The sequence below is a fragment of the Pseudopipra pipra genome, chromosome 4 (assembly GCF_036250125.1).
Source record: "Pseudopipra pipra isolate bDixPip1 chromosome 4, bDixPip1.hap1, whole genome shotgun sequence".
NCBI lineage: Eukaryota > Metazoa > Chordata > Aves > Passeriformes > Pipridae > Pseudopipra > Pseudopipra pipra.
Genome location: NC_087552.1, coordinates 48558417 through 48576746, shown reverse-complemented (window position 1 = coordinate 48576746; position 18330 = coordinate 48558417). Strand labels below are relative to the sequence as shown.

At 40.8% G+C, this 18330-nt stretch overlaps 2 protein-coding genes across 3 annotated transcripts in view; both read right to left on the bottom strand.

The window, feature by feature from the left end:
- CHIC2 (cysteine rich hydrophobic domain 2) overlaps positions 1-18330 on the bottom strand; it is a 515980-nt gene that overhangs the window by 280070 nt on the left and 217580 nt on the right. The window lies entirely within an intron of this gene.
- The window catches only part of LNX1 (ligand of numb-protein X 1), a 66398-nt gene that overhangs the window by 28070 nt on the left and 19998 nt on the right, over positions 1-18330 (bottom strand). For both annotated transcript variants that reach the window (XM_064653957.1, XM_064653958.1), the window contains exons 2-3: positions 6631-6872; positions 4894-5049 (exon numbers count right to left, since the gene is read on the bottom strand). In XM_064653957.1, the coding sequence (XP_064510027.1) occupies positions 4894-5049; positions 6631-6872 (398 nt within the window). The remainder of the gene's footprint in view (positions 1-4893; positions 5050-6630; positions 6873-18330) is intronic.

The following is an 18330-nucleotide window of genomic DNA, read 5'->3' as shown; positions in this document are numbered from 1 at the left end:
CTGTCTGCAGGGACACACGCTCATGCTTCCCAGCATCTGGACACCAGAATTTAAATGAAGCTTGTGTAACCTATTGTAGGAAAATTCTTGTGTCTCTGAATGTCACATGCCCTTGCACTGGTGTGGGACTTCATTCTGCAACACTTCCTTCCCAATGGATTTTCATGCAGCGTTTCATTCTCCCAGCGGTTTGCCATCATTTTGATTTAACGCCTTCCATTAATTCTCCAGGGATGCTGCTCTGATAGAGGGGGCAGGTAGAAGGCAATGCCAGTTCTAACATCTCTTCTTCCTTCTGGACATTCCTCTCAACAAAGGAGCCCCAAAATAACTAAAATTAAACTGTTGTAGAGCTGAATGTGTCTCAAAAGAGTTGTGGCTCTCTTATTTACAGCAGGAAAATTTATCAGTCTGCAGTAGAGGAAATGCTACAGAGGCAGCCCCTTTCTTTTGGAAATTGCCTGGCTCATCGTTCCAGACCAGAGTACTTTGAACCAGTTCTGTACAGCTGTTCTGGGAAATCAGAACTGCAACTGAATCAAATCTGGGAAAAACAGAAACAGTGTGGCATTTCTGTGGGGTGCAGCCTTCCTGAGGCAGAAGTTGGGCTGCACTGTCTTGTACTGGGGTGCAATAAACCACTTTCTTTTCTGCACATAGAGAGCCTTAATGCCACAAAATGCTTGATACCATGTGTGTTTCACTTACCTTCTTTTTCTTCATGTACTTTTCCAAATATAGAAGCATATCTATCCATCTATCTATCATATATATGTATGTGTATATATATATACATATATACATATATATACATATATATATATATATATATATAAAATACAACAGGCTTCCCACTGAACTGAACTGTTCTGTGGTCTTGCCAGTGCCTGCTGGGGCTGCCTGGGTCTTGACTGCTGCAAAGCAATAACAGGTGGTAGAACTACACCTACCATGAGACTAAGAATGAGTTTGACTTTGAAAAACATTTGTCATCCTCAAGCAATCATAAATTCAATTTCTTTTACAATGGCTTGACTGCAAAATGGAACTAATGAATGTTTTTGAAAGCCAGAAACATAGCTCTCTTTTACTGTAAAATTGTACAGAGGTTTTTTCAGTTGCACCTGCAAATTCTTTCCTCCTAAAACATTAGCTGGTTTGCAACTTGTATTTGTAGATCAGTTTAAGTAAAGAGTATATCTGTTTATAGTCTTTCTTGGAAGTGAATTAAAAGTGTAATGCCAAGCTAAGAGCACAATGATACAAATAAGCATAACAAAGCTGGAGCAGTCTTTGCTTGGAGATATTTCATCATTTAAGTAGATTGTCAAGGTCATTTTCACTACTAGATCCAGTCAGAGGATATTACATCTTAAATGCATCAGTGCCATAAGCATGTCCCTGTCACCTTCCCTCATGTCTCAGAATAAAACCACCTCTTTTAAACTTTCTGAATTTCTACTTCAGTCCTGGAAAGCTATTTGTAGCTGCAAGTGCTATTAATAAAATTACTCTTAGGTAGATATCACAAGCTTGGGTGCGGCACTACAGAAAAATATTATTTTGCATGGGTTATTGATAAACACTAAATTATTAAAAATGAGAAAATCTTAACAACTCCTTCCCTCAAATATTTTCTCATCAGTGTTTGCACTTCTCATTCACATCTAACATTTTATTTGGTTTGGACATTTAACAATTCTCTGCTGAAAATGTCACAAAAATATTTAAACAGAGGAACAAAGAAAACCTGAATAATTTAAATTCAAAATAAGCACATATAACATTGATTAAACAAATCAAACCATGGACTAGAAACATAAATAGGGAAGTAATCTTCACAGTGCAGAACTGCTACCAGCTCCAGGTATAAGATAGCATTAGACTGTAACTATTTCTCTGCTGTAATTATAACAGAAACACATTTGACATTGTACATCATATTTTTCAATGTCTATAGGTATCAAAGGGGTTTTCCAAAACCAGTACTGCATTCAGCTTCAAGTTAAGCAGAATTTGAATATTTTTTCTCCCACATCAGAAATGATTAGTTTGTCTTGCACTCTCACAGTCATATTGCAACTGAGCATTGGCCCAAAAAACATAGTAGCTTCAGATTAAAGGCACCTACACACACTGCAGTGGAATGCTGAAGGTCAATACATAGATACTCATTATGGTTTTCATTCTCAGAGCTCCCTTGAATGAAATACGGGCAAAACACAGATCAAACAGAGACATCTGAACTAAGATGAGGAAATTCTGAAAACTGGGGTCAGATGAACTTTGAGCTTTGCCAGATGATCTGACAGCTCCTTTATCAATAAGAAGTTATCAGCAAGAAGGGTACATATCACTCTGTGCCCCCTGTGAGGCTGGCATAGCTGCAGCTTTATTGTGCACATACACTGACTAAGCCTGGTGAGGAAAGTTGGCAAAGTGCTGTCCAGTCTCCTCGAGCAATGACGCACGGCTGAGTTGTGGTCTCAGGTGGTCCCAGACATGAACCTGTGAAACCTCAGGAAAGGCAGCAGCAGCTTTCACACTGGGTATGGGGACCTCTGAGGTCAGGAACCATCTCCATTCACCACCACAGAAACATGTCCATGCCCGGGAGAGTGGAGTGGCAATGGGGAGACAGACACATGGGACTGCCTTTTCTTCAATGAGTTAGGACCAGAGCTTCAGCAAGCACAGGGCAGAGCATACTGTAGCTATCCCTAAAGACTGACCAACAGCTCTAATCAGAAGTCCAACAGCAGACTGTTCAGAGGATTTAAAAAAAATAAATGAAAGAGGAACATATACAAGCTGGAGAAAAAAACCAGCCTCCAGCTGTCAGGATAACTGCTACAGAAAGAAGTACATTCATTTCCTCCTCCAACAAGAAGAAACAGAGAGAGCCTTTGAAATGACATTACACAAAGCACCTGTTGCAAAGAATTGAATAGAGATTTTTGTTCAAGTTGTATTGCTGCAATTTATTTGCTTGCATTTTTTTCAGATTAAATTCCAGAACCGTGTAATCAAAATGCATTCTTTGCAAATGTAGTTAATAAAGTAATTTAGGTACCCAGCTTCTGTGATCTCATAGTTAAGAGTAACTGCTTATTAAGTAATTACATGCCTACCTGGTTTTTCCAGTGCAGCCAAATACATTTGCAAGTTTACAGTCATGCTTGGTACAGAGGAATGAAACTGCAAGCAGAGCCAAGGAGAGAATGTACAACCTTGATACTGTCAGTGGGACCCTGGAGTGATTGCCATTTCAGGGCCCCATTATACGTTTCTTAAAATTGAGACAGCAGTACTTTTCATTCTGTTGGAAATGTAAAGGCCAGTGTCACAGTACACACCTCCTTCTGTTAATATCTGGACTACACTGGGCTACTGCATAGGTGCTGTTGACATCCAGATCATCCACACACTCTGGACATGAAACCAAGCTTTCAGTGGAAGAGTTACTAATGTCAACTATATGCCTAGGCAGAAAGCGGTCATTAAAATCACTGTGTCCCATCCTGAAGAGGTGTTTTTTCAAAAGTATGGACTTGGGACATGCAGAATTCCACTCCTTCTGAAGAAAGGCAAACTTTTGCTTACAGTGGATTGAAGAGTTGCTTGGGAATGAGAAATATACTTGTCTGCCTATATAGAGATATAAACAGCTTATTTGCAAAATTTTACTTGGGGAGACATAATAAAATATTTGGGACAGTAAAGTTATTAATAATGTTTCCAGGTCAAGGAGGATATTCACATTCCTTTTATGGAAAAGGTTCACAGTTTTGAATAACCACGTATTATTTTGGCTACATCAGCAAGTATGTGAGGTAGGAGAGTAAGTACCACAAACACAGTAACATAGTGAAACTCTCCTGAAAGAATAAGCAAATAAAGCAGAATACTGAACATGGTTCCCCAATTCACCACTTCAGGAACAATGATGCTTAGAAGTAGCATTTGGTGGCCTTTTGTCCTTATTTTGTGTGGGTTTCAATGAGAACTTGAATACAGAGCAAAGGGAAGTTGGATATTTTGTCTTCTTAAAGTCTGTATCCTGGACATTTGGTCTGGAAAGAGACATGAGTTCCTGATGTCTCAAGCAAAGGAATAATAAGCTCACTGAAGACCTTGATTAAGGCAATGATTCCCATTCATTCATCACGTCCTACTGATGCTTGAATGCCAATGTTGGTTTTATAATTATGGTCCAGAGTGATTAGTAACATTTGCTTATTGCTTTGAGAATGTCAAATGTTGTGTTACTGCCTGCCAGACCCCTCATCCCTGACATGCATGAGGCAAACTTGCCTCTCCCCCTGTTTAAGAGCAGAGCATTCTTACCTCATCACCAGCCTGGGTTGGGTAATACAAGTCTGTCACCAAGGATCCCACAGAAATGCTGGAATAATTACAGTACTTTGCACTTTCATACCATCCTCCCAATGGGAATTCCTAGTGCTTCATAAACATTAGCCCAAACTTATTAACTTCTTATAAAGTATGATCACTGTGATCCATTTGCTTTAGGGGGACAGGCACATGCTGATGAAGACTTGAACAAAATTACAGAGCAAGTCAATGACAGCTCCAGTAATAGATCCTAGACATCAGATCCCACATCCCGTGTGCTAGATACTAGGCTGGCTGTAGCATTCAGGCTACATGAGGTCCCACACATCCCAGCAACGGTCCTGCCTGCTAGTCACTTACATCTTTTTAAATAAAAAAAATAAGGAAAGATTGAGTTTTCTGTTTGTTTGGTTTTTTTTTTTTAATCACACACAGTCCACCACATGAAAGGCATGTCAGTCATGGACATCCGGTTCCCATGTGGATAGGATCCCCTACCCCATTTTAAGTGATAACACAAGGAGAACAAAGCATTACCTTCCTCTCCAGCAGCAGAGTTTCCAACAGTTTCCCTTTCACGGTCAGTCTGGTTGGAAACAGCACTTCCACTTTTTGTCCTTCGAAGAACACTGAACGCCTTGTTTATTTTTTTAAAAGATCTGCTTCTTATAGTGGAACGTTCAAAGTGTCGAGCTGCAACAGCAGGAAAAAACAAATCAATATAGTTCAACAGTTCTGAGATAGAACCATAGCATTTCTGCAGCCCTTGGCATATGATGGGCTATAACATCAACAGCAGGGCTGCCTGCACTTCACCTTCCCACCTGAGTCCTGCTGATACTCTAAGGCTGCACCCACACGAATTTGGGTACAATTACCCTGCCTCAGTTCTACACCCTGGAATTGCCTCCTTCCCTGTCTGTTTTGCCAGCCACAAAGAGACATCTTCTGTGAGTGTGGTAGCCTTGGAAAGAATAATCCTCTGCCAAGACAAAATCTCAGCATCAATCCTGTGAAAAATGCAAGTAAAAGGAAGAAGCACTGCCTTTCCCAAGCTATACAAGTGTGACAAAAAAAAAGCTGGAAGTTGTTAAAAACTCTTCTTGAAAAAATCCCCACTACTACTACTGCCTCAAAACCTTGCAAGGCTTCCAAAGCCACCAACGATTGCCAACAATTTCATGTCAAAAATTCAAGGATTATCAGGTAGGAGGGATCAATATGTCACATATTCTGACCTGAGTAAGGCAGTACAAAAGAAAAGTCATAATACTTTCAAAACATGTTGCTCTTTTCCATCCTGCTAAAGACATCTTCATGGCAGTTGCTGTTCTGTCTCTTCCAGCTCTGCATGCTGGCCAAACATTGTAATCTAATTGTACAACATTCTCTTAAACCAGACTGTGGCCTCTAAACTCAATAAAACTGACAGGATTTATTGAGATTCTGGAGTTCTCTTCTTGCATTATCCCTTTCCTCGCCCCTCCAGCTCCATGCACACAAGAAGAAAGCACTGCTCATTTTCCAGTCTTTCTTCAGCCCTTTATCAATTCTCTCAAGACACAACTGGTCCAACAAGGTGGGCTATCCATTTTGGCTTTAGAATCCTCAAATACGCAGTTTGAACTCACAGTTAACACTTATGAGTCTGCCTGTGGCAGGACATGCTTTTCAAATATGACACTCATCAGAGACGAGTGCAGTGTCACAGGGTGAAAGATCAAGGCAAGATTTCCTGATGCAGCTTGTCGCTGACTGCGGTTATTTCAGCAGGACCAGCTCTTCCGAGCTGCACCTTCCTGAGAAGCTGGCAGACGTCTCCCAAGGTCGTAAGGCAATTCTTAAGGCGTATTTTTTCCTACGAATACTTGGCAACTGCCAAACACAGTTCCAAACAGGCTTTTGGGTAGGTGCTCACGTCCATGGGGGTTACCTAGGCCACCATGCTCTGGTGAAGCCGTTACACAGCTACACCATCTCCCCAGCACATCATACATAACATTTAATCTTCCAACTGAGCTGACTTGTCTAAGTAATCTTTCCTAAGACTTGCAGTTTGCATGTGTACAGCTAGTCTGCCCCTGGCCAAGCCATTTTGTTTTCAACTCAAGTCTATTTGGTCACTGAGTACACAACTGGATATACCATGTAAAATGAAAGCTTTCGATATCCCCCCCTTTTTTTTTTTTTAAATCCTCCAACAACCTATATTTCACAGAAAAATCAATGTTGAAAGAGGCCACCAGGCTCTGAAGCCACCTTTTTAGCTCTTACTTCTGTTTCGGTTGCTGCGGTGCAGGTCTCCGGGGCTGCTGCCCAGCTGGCTGTCCTCCGAGGTGGGGCTGAAGGCCGGGTTCACCAGCCCTGGCTCATCTGTCATTAAGGCGATGGCCGCAGCTGCTGAGAGCTCAGGGCCCAGGGCAGCTACCGCTAAGCTGGAGCCGTGGTCTGGAGAGCAGTCTTGGGAACGCCTCTTCCGTTCCTTGGTAAGGCCATAGTGAGATGCTCCCTTACATCTAAGGAGAAGTGAGGAAAAGAGACACATGATAGCAAGTTGCATTTAAATGCTGCATACTTATGGAAATTATCTGGTGTCAAGGAATCACTTGGAGAACAAACTGTGATGATTGTGGTGACCAGTGAAATATGGATGATTAACAAGAGGGAAAAATGCCAACCCTGTCATGTTACACAGAATTGAAAAGAAGGAAATCTGTCCTTCAAAGGAGCTGAGTTAACATCTTACATAGAAAGACTACTGCTGGTCAAGGAAAAATAGAGAGCCACAGCCTGGCATGTAGTCCCACGTGTTTAAACAGTTACTGCAGATGCAGGACAACAGGAACAGCAGGGGGCTAATTAAATCAGAGGCTGGTGAAATAAAAGGTGCTTTACTCAGTCCTGCACCCTGAAAAACCCTCCCTATCACCAAGGCAGTCACACCTGAAGCACAGTACTGTTGTCTGTAGAGACCAGTGCAATCAATGTAGGGAAAGCTGCAGGTGGGAGTTCAACACTTGAGAGCTTTGGGAATCCACTCCCCATAAGGTGCCCATACAGAGCATTTGCTACTTGAACTGCACCTGAGGAACTGTTTTCAAATTTAGCCACAGAGATGAGGTTGCCAGCAATGCTATTCCAGCTCAGTTGAGGCACTAAAATAAAGAGGTCAGTGCCTTGACAGAGGAAGAGGTGCAAGAGGTGGTAGGTGTGTCCCACTTCCTCTGCAGCCCCACCAGTGACAAGGAGGGAGTGCAGGGCTCCCACCAAGGTACTGAGAGTAGGTCCTCAGACCTCAGACCAAGGTCAGCCTGGGATTTCATTAGCTTGAGGAGCTCAAGGCAGGTCCTAAAATACTTCTGAAGGAAAATCCAAGTCCTAAATCCTAACTCGATCTCCACAGTGACAAAATCCTCTGTTTGTGGTGGACATGCATGTTCCCAAAAAAGCTGAAGATAAAGCATTATAAGAGGCAAATTACAAGCCTGCTTTGAATCCAACTTACTGGTGGTGCCAACTATCTGCTCTAGATTCATCCTAGAGCGTGAAGGCAGGACCATGTGTGGCATTTCTTTTTTAAGATGCATTAAAGAAAGTCGCTAGAATGAAATTGAAGGTTGCTGTACTCTTTATGAGTCAGTATTCAACAAAAGCTATAAAATAACTGAAAATACAGAGTGGCCAAGGACACAGCACCTGTGACTTTTCTCCAGCACCTCTTCTGCCCAGTGCCCACCCACTAGAACCACATTCACTGCATTAGAAAAAGAAATCTGCCTTTTAATCATAATCTAATGAGCTTGACCTACTTTCAGTTACTATTATCTCTTTCTTCATAGCAAAGGCTAACTGATGACTTTCATGAAAGTGCCCTGTAGGGTAAACTCACAGAAATAGATGTAGAAACCCTTAGGGATAGAAAGCTCTTCGTAATATATGGCATGCACAAAAGGCAATGCATAATACATGCAGTACACAATGCTAGTGGGTTAAGTGTCACGAAAAGAAGTAGTACACTGAACAGAAGCCTTGGAAGAGAACTGATTTATGGTAGCAGTTTCTGGGACAGAAAGAAAGAAGAAGTCACAGAGCTCTCTGTATTAGCTTTAGAGCAGCAGTTTAATTTCTCCTATGGTATTGGCTTTTGATGAGACAATTGAAAAACCTTTTTTGGCACTAAATTATGATTTACCATCATTTCCCTCATACCACTTCTGACAATGTTCATCTTAAAAGAGGGGAAAAAGCCCTAAAGCAAACTGTGTCATATCGATGCAACTATGTAAGGGCTTTGTATATACTTTAAGGCTTGGATGGGAATGGCTGTAACAGAAGTTATTTCTGAAACCTTTCACAAGCAAAATGAGGAATCTCAGTAGAAAATACTCTTATGGAAGAGAAGGTCGGTCAACTATTGCAAAAGACTGAAAAAAATCTATTTGAGGCACCTGTTGCAAGGCAAGACTGCAAAAATAATTATGTAAACCAGAAAGGAAGAGCTCTCCTGCCTCTCCTGCAGCAGGTATTTTTCTATTCCTTCCAGAAAACAGGGTGTGACTTCCTCACTCCCCCAGAATCCTACACTGTGGCAGGTTGCTCTCCTTTAGATTTCACAAGAAGCAGAAGCACAAAGGCCTTTCCCTCTTGCTGCTTATCTAAAGTTCTCCAATGCAGCATTTTGGAAACCCATCCTTGACATCTCCCACTTGTAGGCTAGTAATTTTCGACAAAATAGTTAAAAAATAGTCTAAAAACACAACACAACAAAGTGAACACAAAGAATTGGCTTTGGGGAGAACTGTTTGTTGTTCTCAGAAGACAGTCTCCGCTTTACAGTGATCCTGCAAAGATTTAGAGTATAAGAGATATTCCTACTCCTCTACATTTTATTTCATTTGCCTCTGCTTTCACCATGCCAGTAAAGTTTCAGTAGCTGATACTAGAACAGCAGCCTTGTGAATGGATCCTCAAATACAGATGATTTTTTATATTTTGTGGGTTCTATGAAGATCAACATGAAGATCAGAAGTGGCTCTGCCCAAGGATTCCCAGCTATCTGGAGTCAACCACTGCCTGGTGCCCATCTGCACTTTACTACTAAAGACTTCACTTTCTGTGGAAATCCTCACTTGCTGCTGCTGGCTGCACTGCAGACACTCAGTCAACAGCATCAATCCAACAGCAATGAACAGAAGACAGTTACTTTGAATGTAGAGAGGACTGACACAGTTTAAGATGTGGCTTATTGGAGAAGACAAGTTGTCATGACACAAAGCACAAAGCATATCTTTCTAACTCTGCCAGAAATAGTTAAAAGAGAACTGAAGCTCTTCAAGTGTGAGCACTGGAGCTATTTCTTAAATAATTGTGGCAGGCATAAATGAATACAAATCAAGCCTGCTTTCTTCAGATTAACACAGTGTCCTTGAAGAAGAAAAAAAAGTCCCAAGACCTCAAACTTGTAATAAAATCTGCAACGGCATCTCTTCACTTTCATTGTTTTGCTTATGCTGACACTGCTGTGATAACAGAAAACAGAAGAAATTACTGTCTAAGTGGAATCATATTTATAGTGTCTCAGCTACATTTTTCCATATGGTTGGATTTGGCTCCCAGAAAAGAGGAATCCATAAAACAGCTACATGCCAGTACTAATTAGCTCTCTCATTGTGATTATTAATCACAATGCCTGATTTACAGCTGGAGGAGCAGGATACCTGATTAACACAGGCCAGTCAGAAAGTGAACCCAACACTGTCTGCAGGCCAAGGTGAACTACAGATTTATGTTCCTTCTCAGTCACACTGGACAGCAAGTACATCCATACAGCTGTACGATACTGAAACAATTTGAAGGCCAAACTCGAGAGAGATAAACAGACATTAATAATGTGTGTTGTGCAGTTCATGTCATTAATGTAGTGTCACTAGGTTCATACAGGAAATTGAGAAAATAGCTTCTTCTGTTTGCATAGCCTCTTTTATGAAGCAGAAATGTGCCGTCTGAAATTCTGGCCATACAAGCTAACCACTAGGCAGTGGAGAGCAGTGATGGCTCCTGAAACTTCACCCAGGACTGCAATTCTGACTAGTATCAACACTAGCAGCCACAGGGCAATCTTTGCTCTGCACCCTGCTCCACATGCAAGGGAGGCTTTGCACTCCAGGCTTCAGGAGCAGCACATCCAAAGTACTGGAGTAAGGAGATCCAAAACACCATGGCTGCCTTAACTTGGTCCTACAATTCGTAAAAACAACCTTCAGTTAAACTCAAGGCCAAAAGAAACATATTCACATCATTTGAAATTCAAATCAAAACAGTGGTTTGAAAACAGATTTTTCCTTGCAGCATCCCTGACTTGCACAGCAAAGGAAGGATTGAAAGTGAGGTTGACCTCAAGGATTTCAATTACCCAGGCTGACATAGGGACAAAATGTAAAGCCAAAACATAAGCAAGGACAACTGCATGGATTTTTTTGCTTCTCTTCTAGTGATTGAAATGAAACAATACCACAGGTAAAAAACATGTATGTATTTGCCCACGGAAGGGGATTGGAACTAGATGATGTTAAAGGTCCCTTCAACCCAAACTGTTCTATGACTCCATGACTTATAATGCATTTTTTCTTAAAAATGCCCTGCTTCCTGTGTCACTTCACAGGCTATCCCTCTTTCTTCCTGTCTCGGACTTGACTGGGTATGAAACAGGGCAAAAAAGTGAATCTAGAATCACAGTGCCTGTGAGCCAGGTCTGACACAACTAAACAGAACAGGAACCCTCCCTGCCCAGTTCAAGTGGTGCTTTCCCAACCTCACTTCCAGCACACTCATATTTTGGAGCTATTTTGCTTTAGTACAGCAGCCGTGGACATATTGTCTGAATGAAATTAAAAATAATATATACAAAGCACTTACGATTGCCCAGTAGAAGAAAATACTGCATAATGGGCTGTCATTGCTGATCCAAAACTAAACCCTGATTAGGGTAGACAAGTATGTTTCAGCTATACTCTCACTGCAAGCAGCCTCATCCCTGTGTAATTTGGGCTGGACACAAGCTGGGATCCAAAGTACCAACAGTGTGTGTCTTACCTCCTGTCACACAAATGCTCCCGACTGCTCTGGTACCCCTGAACTGATTCAGTGGAAAGGCTGAGGGAGCAACCAAAGCTGATCAGCTAGGAGCGTCCTGGATAACCTGGTGCTGATTAACCTCACTTGTGAGACCCTGGTGAGAGGCTCCTGCTGTGCCTGGGAAGAAAGGAGAGGGGGGCTTGAACTGGAGAGCCTGACTCACAAGAAGGTGTTGACAATTCCTGCCCCACGGGAACCATTCTCACCATGTGTGCATCAGCAGTGACTGACACAACCCAAATACCCACCACATGGATTTCAGGCCAAACACCTAAACTCTAAAGTTTTCTGAAACTCCATCATGAGGAAGTGAAGTGACTTGACCAGCTCTCAGACAGGGATGACATCCTTCTTCTGCTCTTACTTTTGCCAACTGTGCACCAGGAAATGTAGCCAAAAATGAGAAAGGAGCAAGGCATCTAAACTCCAAACAAATCCCGTGTTACAGATCTAAGCTAAAATGCACCAAATGCACAGTCCCCATCCGGACCAACTATACGGGTGCTGAAGAGGCCAGAGACATCAATGTCTTCAGCAGTGAAGGTGACCACTACGCTGCTGCTGTTTGCACCCAATGATGTTATATCATCCTTGCTCAGAAAACTGGCTTCTGTGAATCCTCATCCTATGCGCAAAATGTCTCTTTTTTTCTTTTTTTTTTTCTTGTTTTGTTTGCTATATAGGGAAATCCATCCTGGAACTGAATGCTTAACATCAATGATTTTTCCTTGATAATTCTGAGTTCTTGCAAGGAATAACCACTGTGTGAATGCTACATATGAAAAAAAGCTTCATAAAGAAGTATCTAATTTTTTTTAATGCATTCGCTTTTTCTGCTTTTCTTAAAGAATATCAAGAGCATTCCTCAAGCTACTGTAATCATCAGCTATGTCTAGAAAGGTCCTCTCTGCATTAAACATTCCTCAATATTGATAAAGAAGGGAATGAACCATCTAATAAGCAAAGCTTAAAGTCCTGGATTACAGTTTCCAGTGGACACTTGCTGAAAGACAAGCTGCAAAAAACATATTAAGCACCCAACTAGAAACAGGCTGTTCTCTGCACCTGCACTTGAATTCCATAATGCCAGCAACATTTCCAAGTGCTTACCACTGCTGTTCTGTGCCCTCTGTACCCTGGCATTGATGCACTTGGGTATTCTGTCTCTGATGATCTCTCAGTGTCAGAGGCTTGCCATCTTAAGTGGGAAATTGTCCCAGTTACTACTGCTCTTTCGTTTCAATAACCCTATAAACAAAAGCCTTTTAGAGACAGCTTCCTGACACCTGGGGCATGAGGGCTAGCTGGGAGGGTAGCATGGGCCAGTGGCATGAGCCCCGCTGCCTCCAGAGGGTTGAGGATCAGCAATTCCTTCCTACGCTTCCATAAACACTGCTCTTTTTGGTGACAGCACAGAGATAGATATGATAGAAGCTAAGATGAGGCAAATGGCTTATCTGCCTAGTTGTCAGAGAGATTTTCTCATGTTATTTGCTTTCTACTGTCAGCCAGGGGCCTTTGCTATAGTATAAACACGGAGTAGATTTAGTGGTTCTATATTTCTGCTTTATTACTCTACAAATATTTATAAAGGTCCTCATAACATTTATTTCTTTAAGCTAAAGTTATTAAGCTTAAATAATTTCCCACAATATAGGAAAAACCTCTCAAATACCTATCATTTTCAGTTTAATTTCTGCCTATTCCTATTATGGTTTCCCAAGGTTTTTTTCCACACTTTTTTGTATTAATGAAGACATCACAATTCAATAAACTCTGGAACTACCTTACTAGCAAAGCCTAAAGTTGTGCTTTGTCCTGTCTGTAAAGATCTGACCCCAGGGAAGGGCTGTCATTTTCACAATGCTTTTGCACTAAGATGCTGTCAAACAAAATATATTTGTGCATTATATAAGGAACGTGCGCAAGAGTATTTGTGTACTTACATTTCCACATCAGCTACTCTGTATAAATTTGGGTCCACCACTAGAAAAATGAGTCACAGTTCCCATAGATTAAAAAAAGTAAGGTTTTCTAAGCATATGAGGAAAATAAATATGGATCGTTTTTTATAATTACAATTTAGTCCTCAGCTACAGTGACATATATCCCATTTCTGTGATTTGTTTGCTGAGAAGGAGTAAGCATGGCTAGTGATTTTGGTACAGGCCCTTGAAAGTGTCTTGCATTGATGAAGAATGGAATTGCAGTTCAGAGTTCAGACCCCACAGTTTCCAAAACTACCAACAGACAAAGTTGGTGCCAGGCACAAACCGAAGAAACATTCAATGGAAACCAAATCCCTATTTCAAATTTGACTGCTCATACCAAGAGAAAAGAGGAATCTCCACATTTCCTACTAGATTTCAGGAGAGCTGAAAGAACTTGGAACACATTCTTAATCTTAAATAAATCCTAGAGTTTTGACTTCATGTACATGCTACCAAAGTGTCATGTAACATGTGGTTTAAGTTTTTTTCTCCCTTCTCTTTAAAACTCAAAAATTTGTATTTAAACCAACATCATCAGCATCTATTATGAAATCTTTTAAAAGGACCATTAACATCTATCATGGGAACAGGGAATTGTAAGAAATAGGTAAACAATACTAGTTGCCTGCAATTGTGGGCAAAAATCATGTCTGGAATTATTGTGCAATGATCCCAGTTGTTGTTGGGACTATGTAAAAATTGTTGGTCCAGATCATGTTCTCTTTCTCTCCTGATATTTATTCTAGGCCATTATTCTGTCACTGATGATTTTGAAACTACAACTGTACTGATTTCTCTTCAAGGTTCAATTATCGTTTCAAGTTCTAGTCTTAAAAATACTCCAACAAATCGCAGCTGTCTAACATAGAGGAGAATGGAATTGTAAATTGCTAGAGAGAGCTGAGATGGGCAAGTCAGTAGCCAGGCTGGAAATGACAGCTCTTTTTTATGGGTTAGCACAACTTCTGTGTTTGCATAACATAACCACTACTTTATAGAAGCCAATATTCACAACTGACTTTGTGGCTTTGCCTTCTGTTACCCCTTCCCCACCTGTGTCCAAGTCACAAATGCTCTCAGAATGCACAAAGGCATACCAGCAGCCTGTTCCCACTGCTCACATAAGGCATAGCCTTGAGTTGCTCCTAGAGCTTCTCTGTTTTCCAATGCTGCCTTTAAATGTAATGCTTGTAGAGCACAAGTAGACATCGAGCAACAAAAGTGAGGAGTTAACCAGGGTGAAAGAGATGCAGTCAGCCTAGTATTTGCTCCTAGATTACTATAAACAAACATTTGTCATCACAAGGAAGTTACTGGCCAGAAGTACAGAACCAGAGCGATTTTGTGTGAGGCAAAACAAGAGCTGTATTTATTTATACTGAACTTAATTAAAGACTGAAGCTCCCTAAGAGTGATCTACATATCTCATGCAATCTACTCACACCAGCTGACACAAACAAGGAAAACAGAGAGGCAGCACACTATCTCTAATTCTTGGTAGGTGCTCTGTTAGTGACACAGCAAGGAATCTATGAGTAACTGGTTAGGAGATTCAGAGCAAAATAAGAGAGAAAAATAAGACACATGGAACTAGCATTTTTGAGCTGGTAAGGGCCCGTAAACCTCGCCAATGGCTTCTAGTACTTATAGCATTCAACATATAACACATAATTTAAACCCACTAATCCTGTTCAAGTGTTGTATTAAAGCACCGGAAACTCCTCTTGACTTCAGCAAAAGTGGAGCTTGATGAAAACTTTACCAGGTTCTTTCATCACCTTCCAGAATGGCATCATTATCTATAAAACATACCTAAAGCCTCCAACCTTCACCACTCTTGAAGAAGAGTAAAACTTAAATGTTGTTCCAAAAGAAAGTGAGAATACAAATTAAAAAGACCCTTGAGAGGTTTCTTCATGAAAAGTTTGAGTACTTCTCAATATTTGTACATTCTGAAGTTGTGCACAAGGGAGTAATCATGAGCAATATGTGCCAGTTGGGTATTTGGAAAGCAACATAAGACCTGCCATCAGCAGCTTTCAGCTTCGTATCTGCTTTTCAAGTCCAAGAACAGCACTAGTACTCTGCTGGCAATATTGACCACTGATTTTGCCTTATACTAATAAAATAATAATAACACAACCTTTTTACAGTAGGAATTCAGACTGTACATAATGAGGCTGCAGTGATCACTTAAAATACTCGTCATTTAGAACACTAACTAAAAAAGATGAACCTAAGGAAAATCACAGCATATATACACAAAAGCTCAAAAAATATTAATGCTGCTAAAATCAAGTTATCTGTGACAAAAATAACAAGTGCAAGGAAAAAGAAATTCTTAAGCCATTGGAATGCTGTTCTTCATAGTACCACAAAATCCAATACGCCATATTTTTCAAATTATGCAGGTACACATATAATTAACATTAAGAATAAGCATGCAGTCTGTTGATTCATGTGCTTTTCATGATTATTGTTAAGTGTTTTGATCATTGGATTATATTCAACAGGTATAATTAGTCTCCTGGAACTCAGTATCTCAGCATTGTGTTCCCCTCCTACTATCCCCACCTATACTATAAAATCTTCATGATGCAGTGAGCAAAATATGCTTGCAATGGGACAAGCAGTCTTTGGTTTTTTAACAAGACTGACAGGATCAGTGTAACCCAATTCTTGCAGCTACAGACAGAAGAACCTGCCAGAGAGAAACTTTGAATTTACATGTACTTAGCACACATTTACTTTTAAAATAAAACTAATTACAATATCTGTTATGTCACAGACTCAACAGGCCAGCACTCCTGAAAGCAGGTTTGAGGCTTCTGTTGGCACAAAGCAGTTACACATGCACAAAAATCTCTAGATATAAAATAATCAAAAGGGACCACTGTGTTCAATTTCAAGATGTTTTCAACCCAGCCCTTGGGTTTACTACTATGTTCTCCACTGGAATCCGAAATTATAGGAAACAAGGGAGCTGCAGCCAGTAAATAACTAATTCTGTCTTCAGACTGTCTTGTTCATAGAACATGCTATGGACAGCCATGCACAGCTCTAGCTCTTGTGGCAGTTCTCTTTGACCATTGTGACACAAAAGTCACGTAAGATCCATTTTATGTCAGCATGGGTATCTAAATTATATTGCTATCACATCTTAGTACATATCAAGCTCTAAACACATATTTGTTTCCTCATAGGGAAGATCACAAAAAGGAGATCTCAGCAGACCACAGCAGTTGAAAAACCACAGAGATCCATATCAGATCCCCATCTGAGTGTTGAGCAAACATCTCTGCTGGTACAACTAAGTAGCTTTTTAAAATGTCATATATGTTTCCCATAATCATATCAAATCCAATGTCTAATATTCAACAAGGACCCCAAATCACTCCTATAAGTAAACTGCATGTGACTCATGAATCACTGTGTCTTAAGACCCTAAAACAACATGGGCTTCTTGTAGGGGTGGGGAAGGAAGAATACAACATTTCCTGGTGTGTCTCAGAGCTCAGTTTCAGGGTTTCAGCTTGAATGACTATCGACACTGGCATAAGGAGTACATAAGTCACCCTATTGACTAAAATCTCTTTTTTTTTTTGTGTGTGTGTGTGTGAAGATAACATAGCCAACAGCACATTTTGATGCATAAACACTGTTCTGGCTTCTGCTTCTCCTAGCTCTGCAGTCTTCTCTTTTGCACATATGATTGGAAGAAGACGGATCAGAGGGACATCATGAGCCAGTTTACTGAACAAATACCCCCAGCCCCATTGGACATGAAAACATCTTCACTGTTTGTGGCTTCCACCCAGTTGAATATGAGATATTTCAGTGAGATATTTCACCCGTCCATTAAAATAAACAGACATTGTAAAAGCATTTAAGGGCTTCAGAAAGCCTAAATCCAGCCACAGCACAAGTATGGTTGGAATGTTGTTTATAGTGTTCTGAAAGCTCACATAGTAGGAAATGCTCACTTATGCTGTAAAAATTGTGAAAAATACTTTTTTTTGATCACCATTTTTTAACAGAACTATCAGAGATACTTTTAAACAGAATTCCTTTAACTAAATCTAAAAAAAGCCCAATCTGGTCACCCTTATCCCTGCACAGGTACTTACTGGCAGTGTTGAGTTCAATATCATGGAAAGCATCCAAAAAGGCAGGGGTGCAGTTTTCCTCCTGTTGTAGCAGACCACTGTCAGCTCTTGGTGGCAGGAGAGGCTGACAGAGCTTGCACCCTCACATTTCAGTTTTCTGGATGTTCTAACCACTAAAGCTCAGGTCAGGCTGGGGCAAGGCTGATCTCTGCTCCTCCTGCTGAAGCTTATTCAGAAGTATATTAAGCAAGAGGGAGTCCAATGCTGCCTCCAAATGAAAAACTGTCACCTGGGGAGGGAGAAACTGAGCCCTGCTTCAAAGTCTGCTGTGGCTTTTCAGTTGAATTTGGGAGAGGTTCTTAAGAAGAAAAGGCACAGTCCTCTCATCGTCCAGCCAGTCTCTTGGGAAAAACCTGGCAATACCATCTAGGCACACAAGTCCATCTGAAGCTGAAGAAATGCCCTTAGAGGCTTCAGGTACAGGTTGAGAACCTCTCTGTAAATTTGTGCATTGTTTTCTTAGATGACCAAGATATAACTAGTGAATTAAGGAATAAAACACACAAATTAGGGTGCAAGCAGGAATTCAACCCTGAAACTCCTTAATTACAAAAGATGCCTTCAGAAGTGGGTACCACATTACCAACAACACAAAGTGTATTTCCCTAACAAAGACAAGTACTGTAAAATCATAGGAGAGCCTAGTCTGGAGGGGACTCCGAGAGATCGTGCGGTCCAGTCTT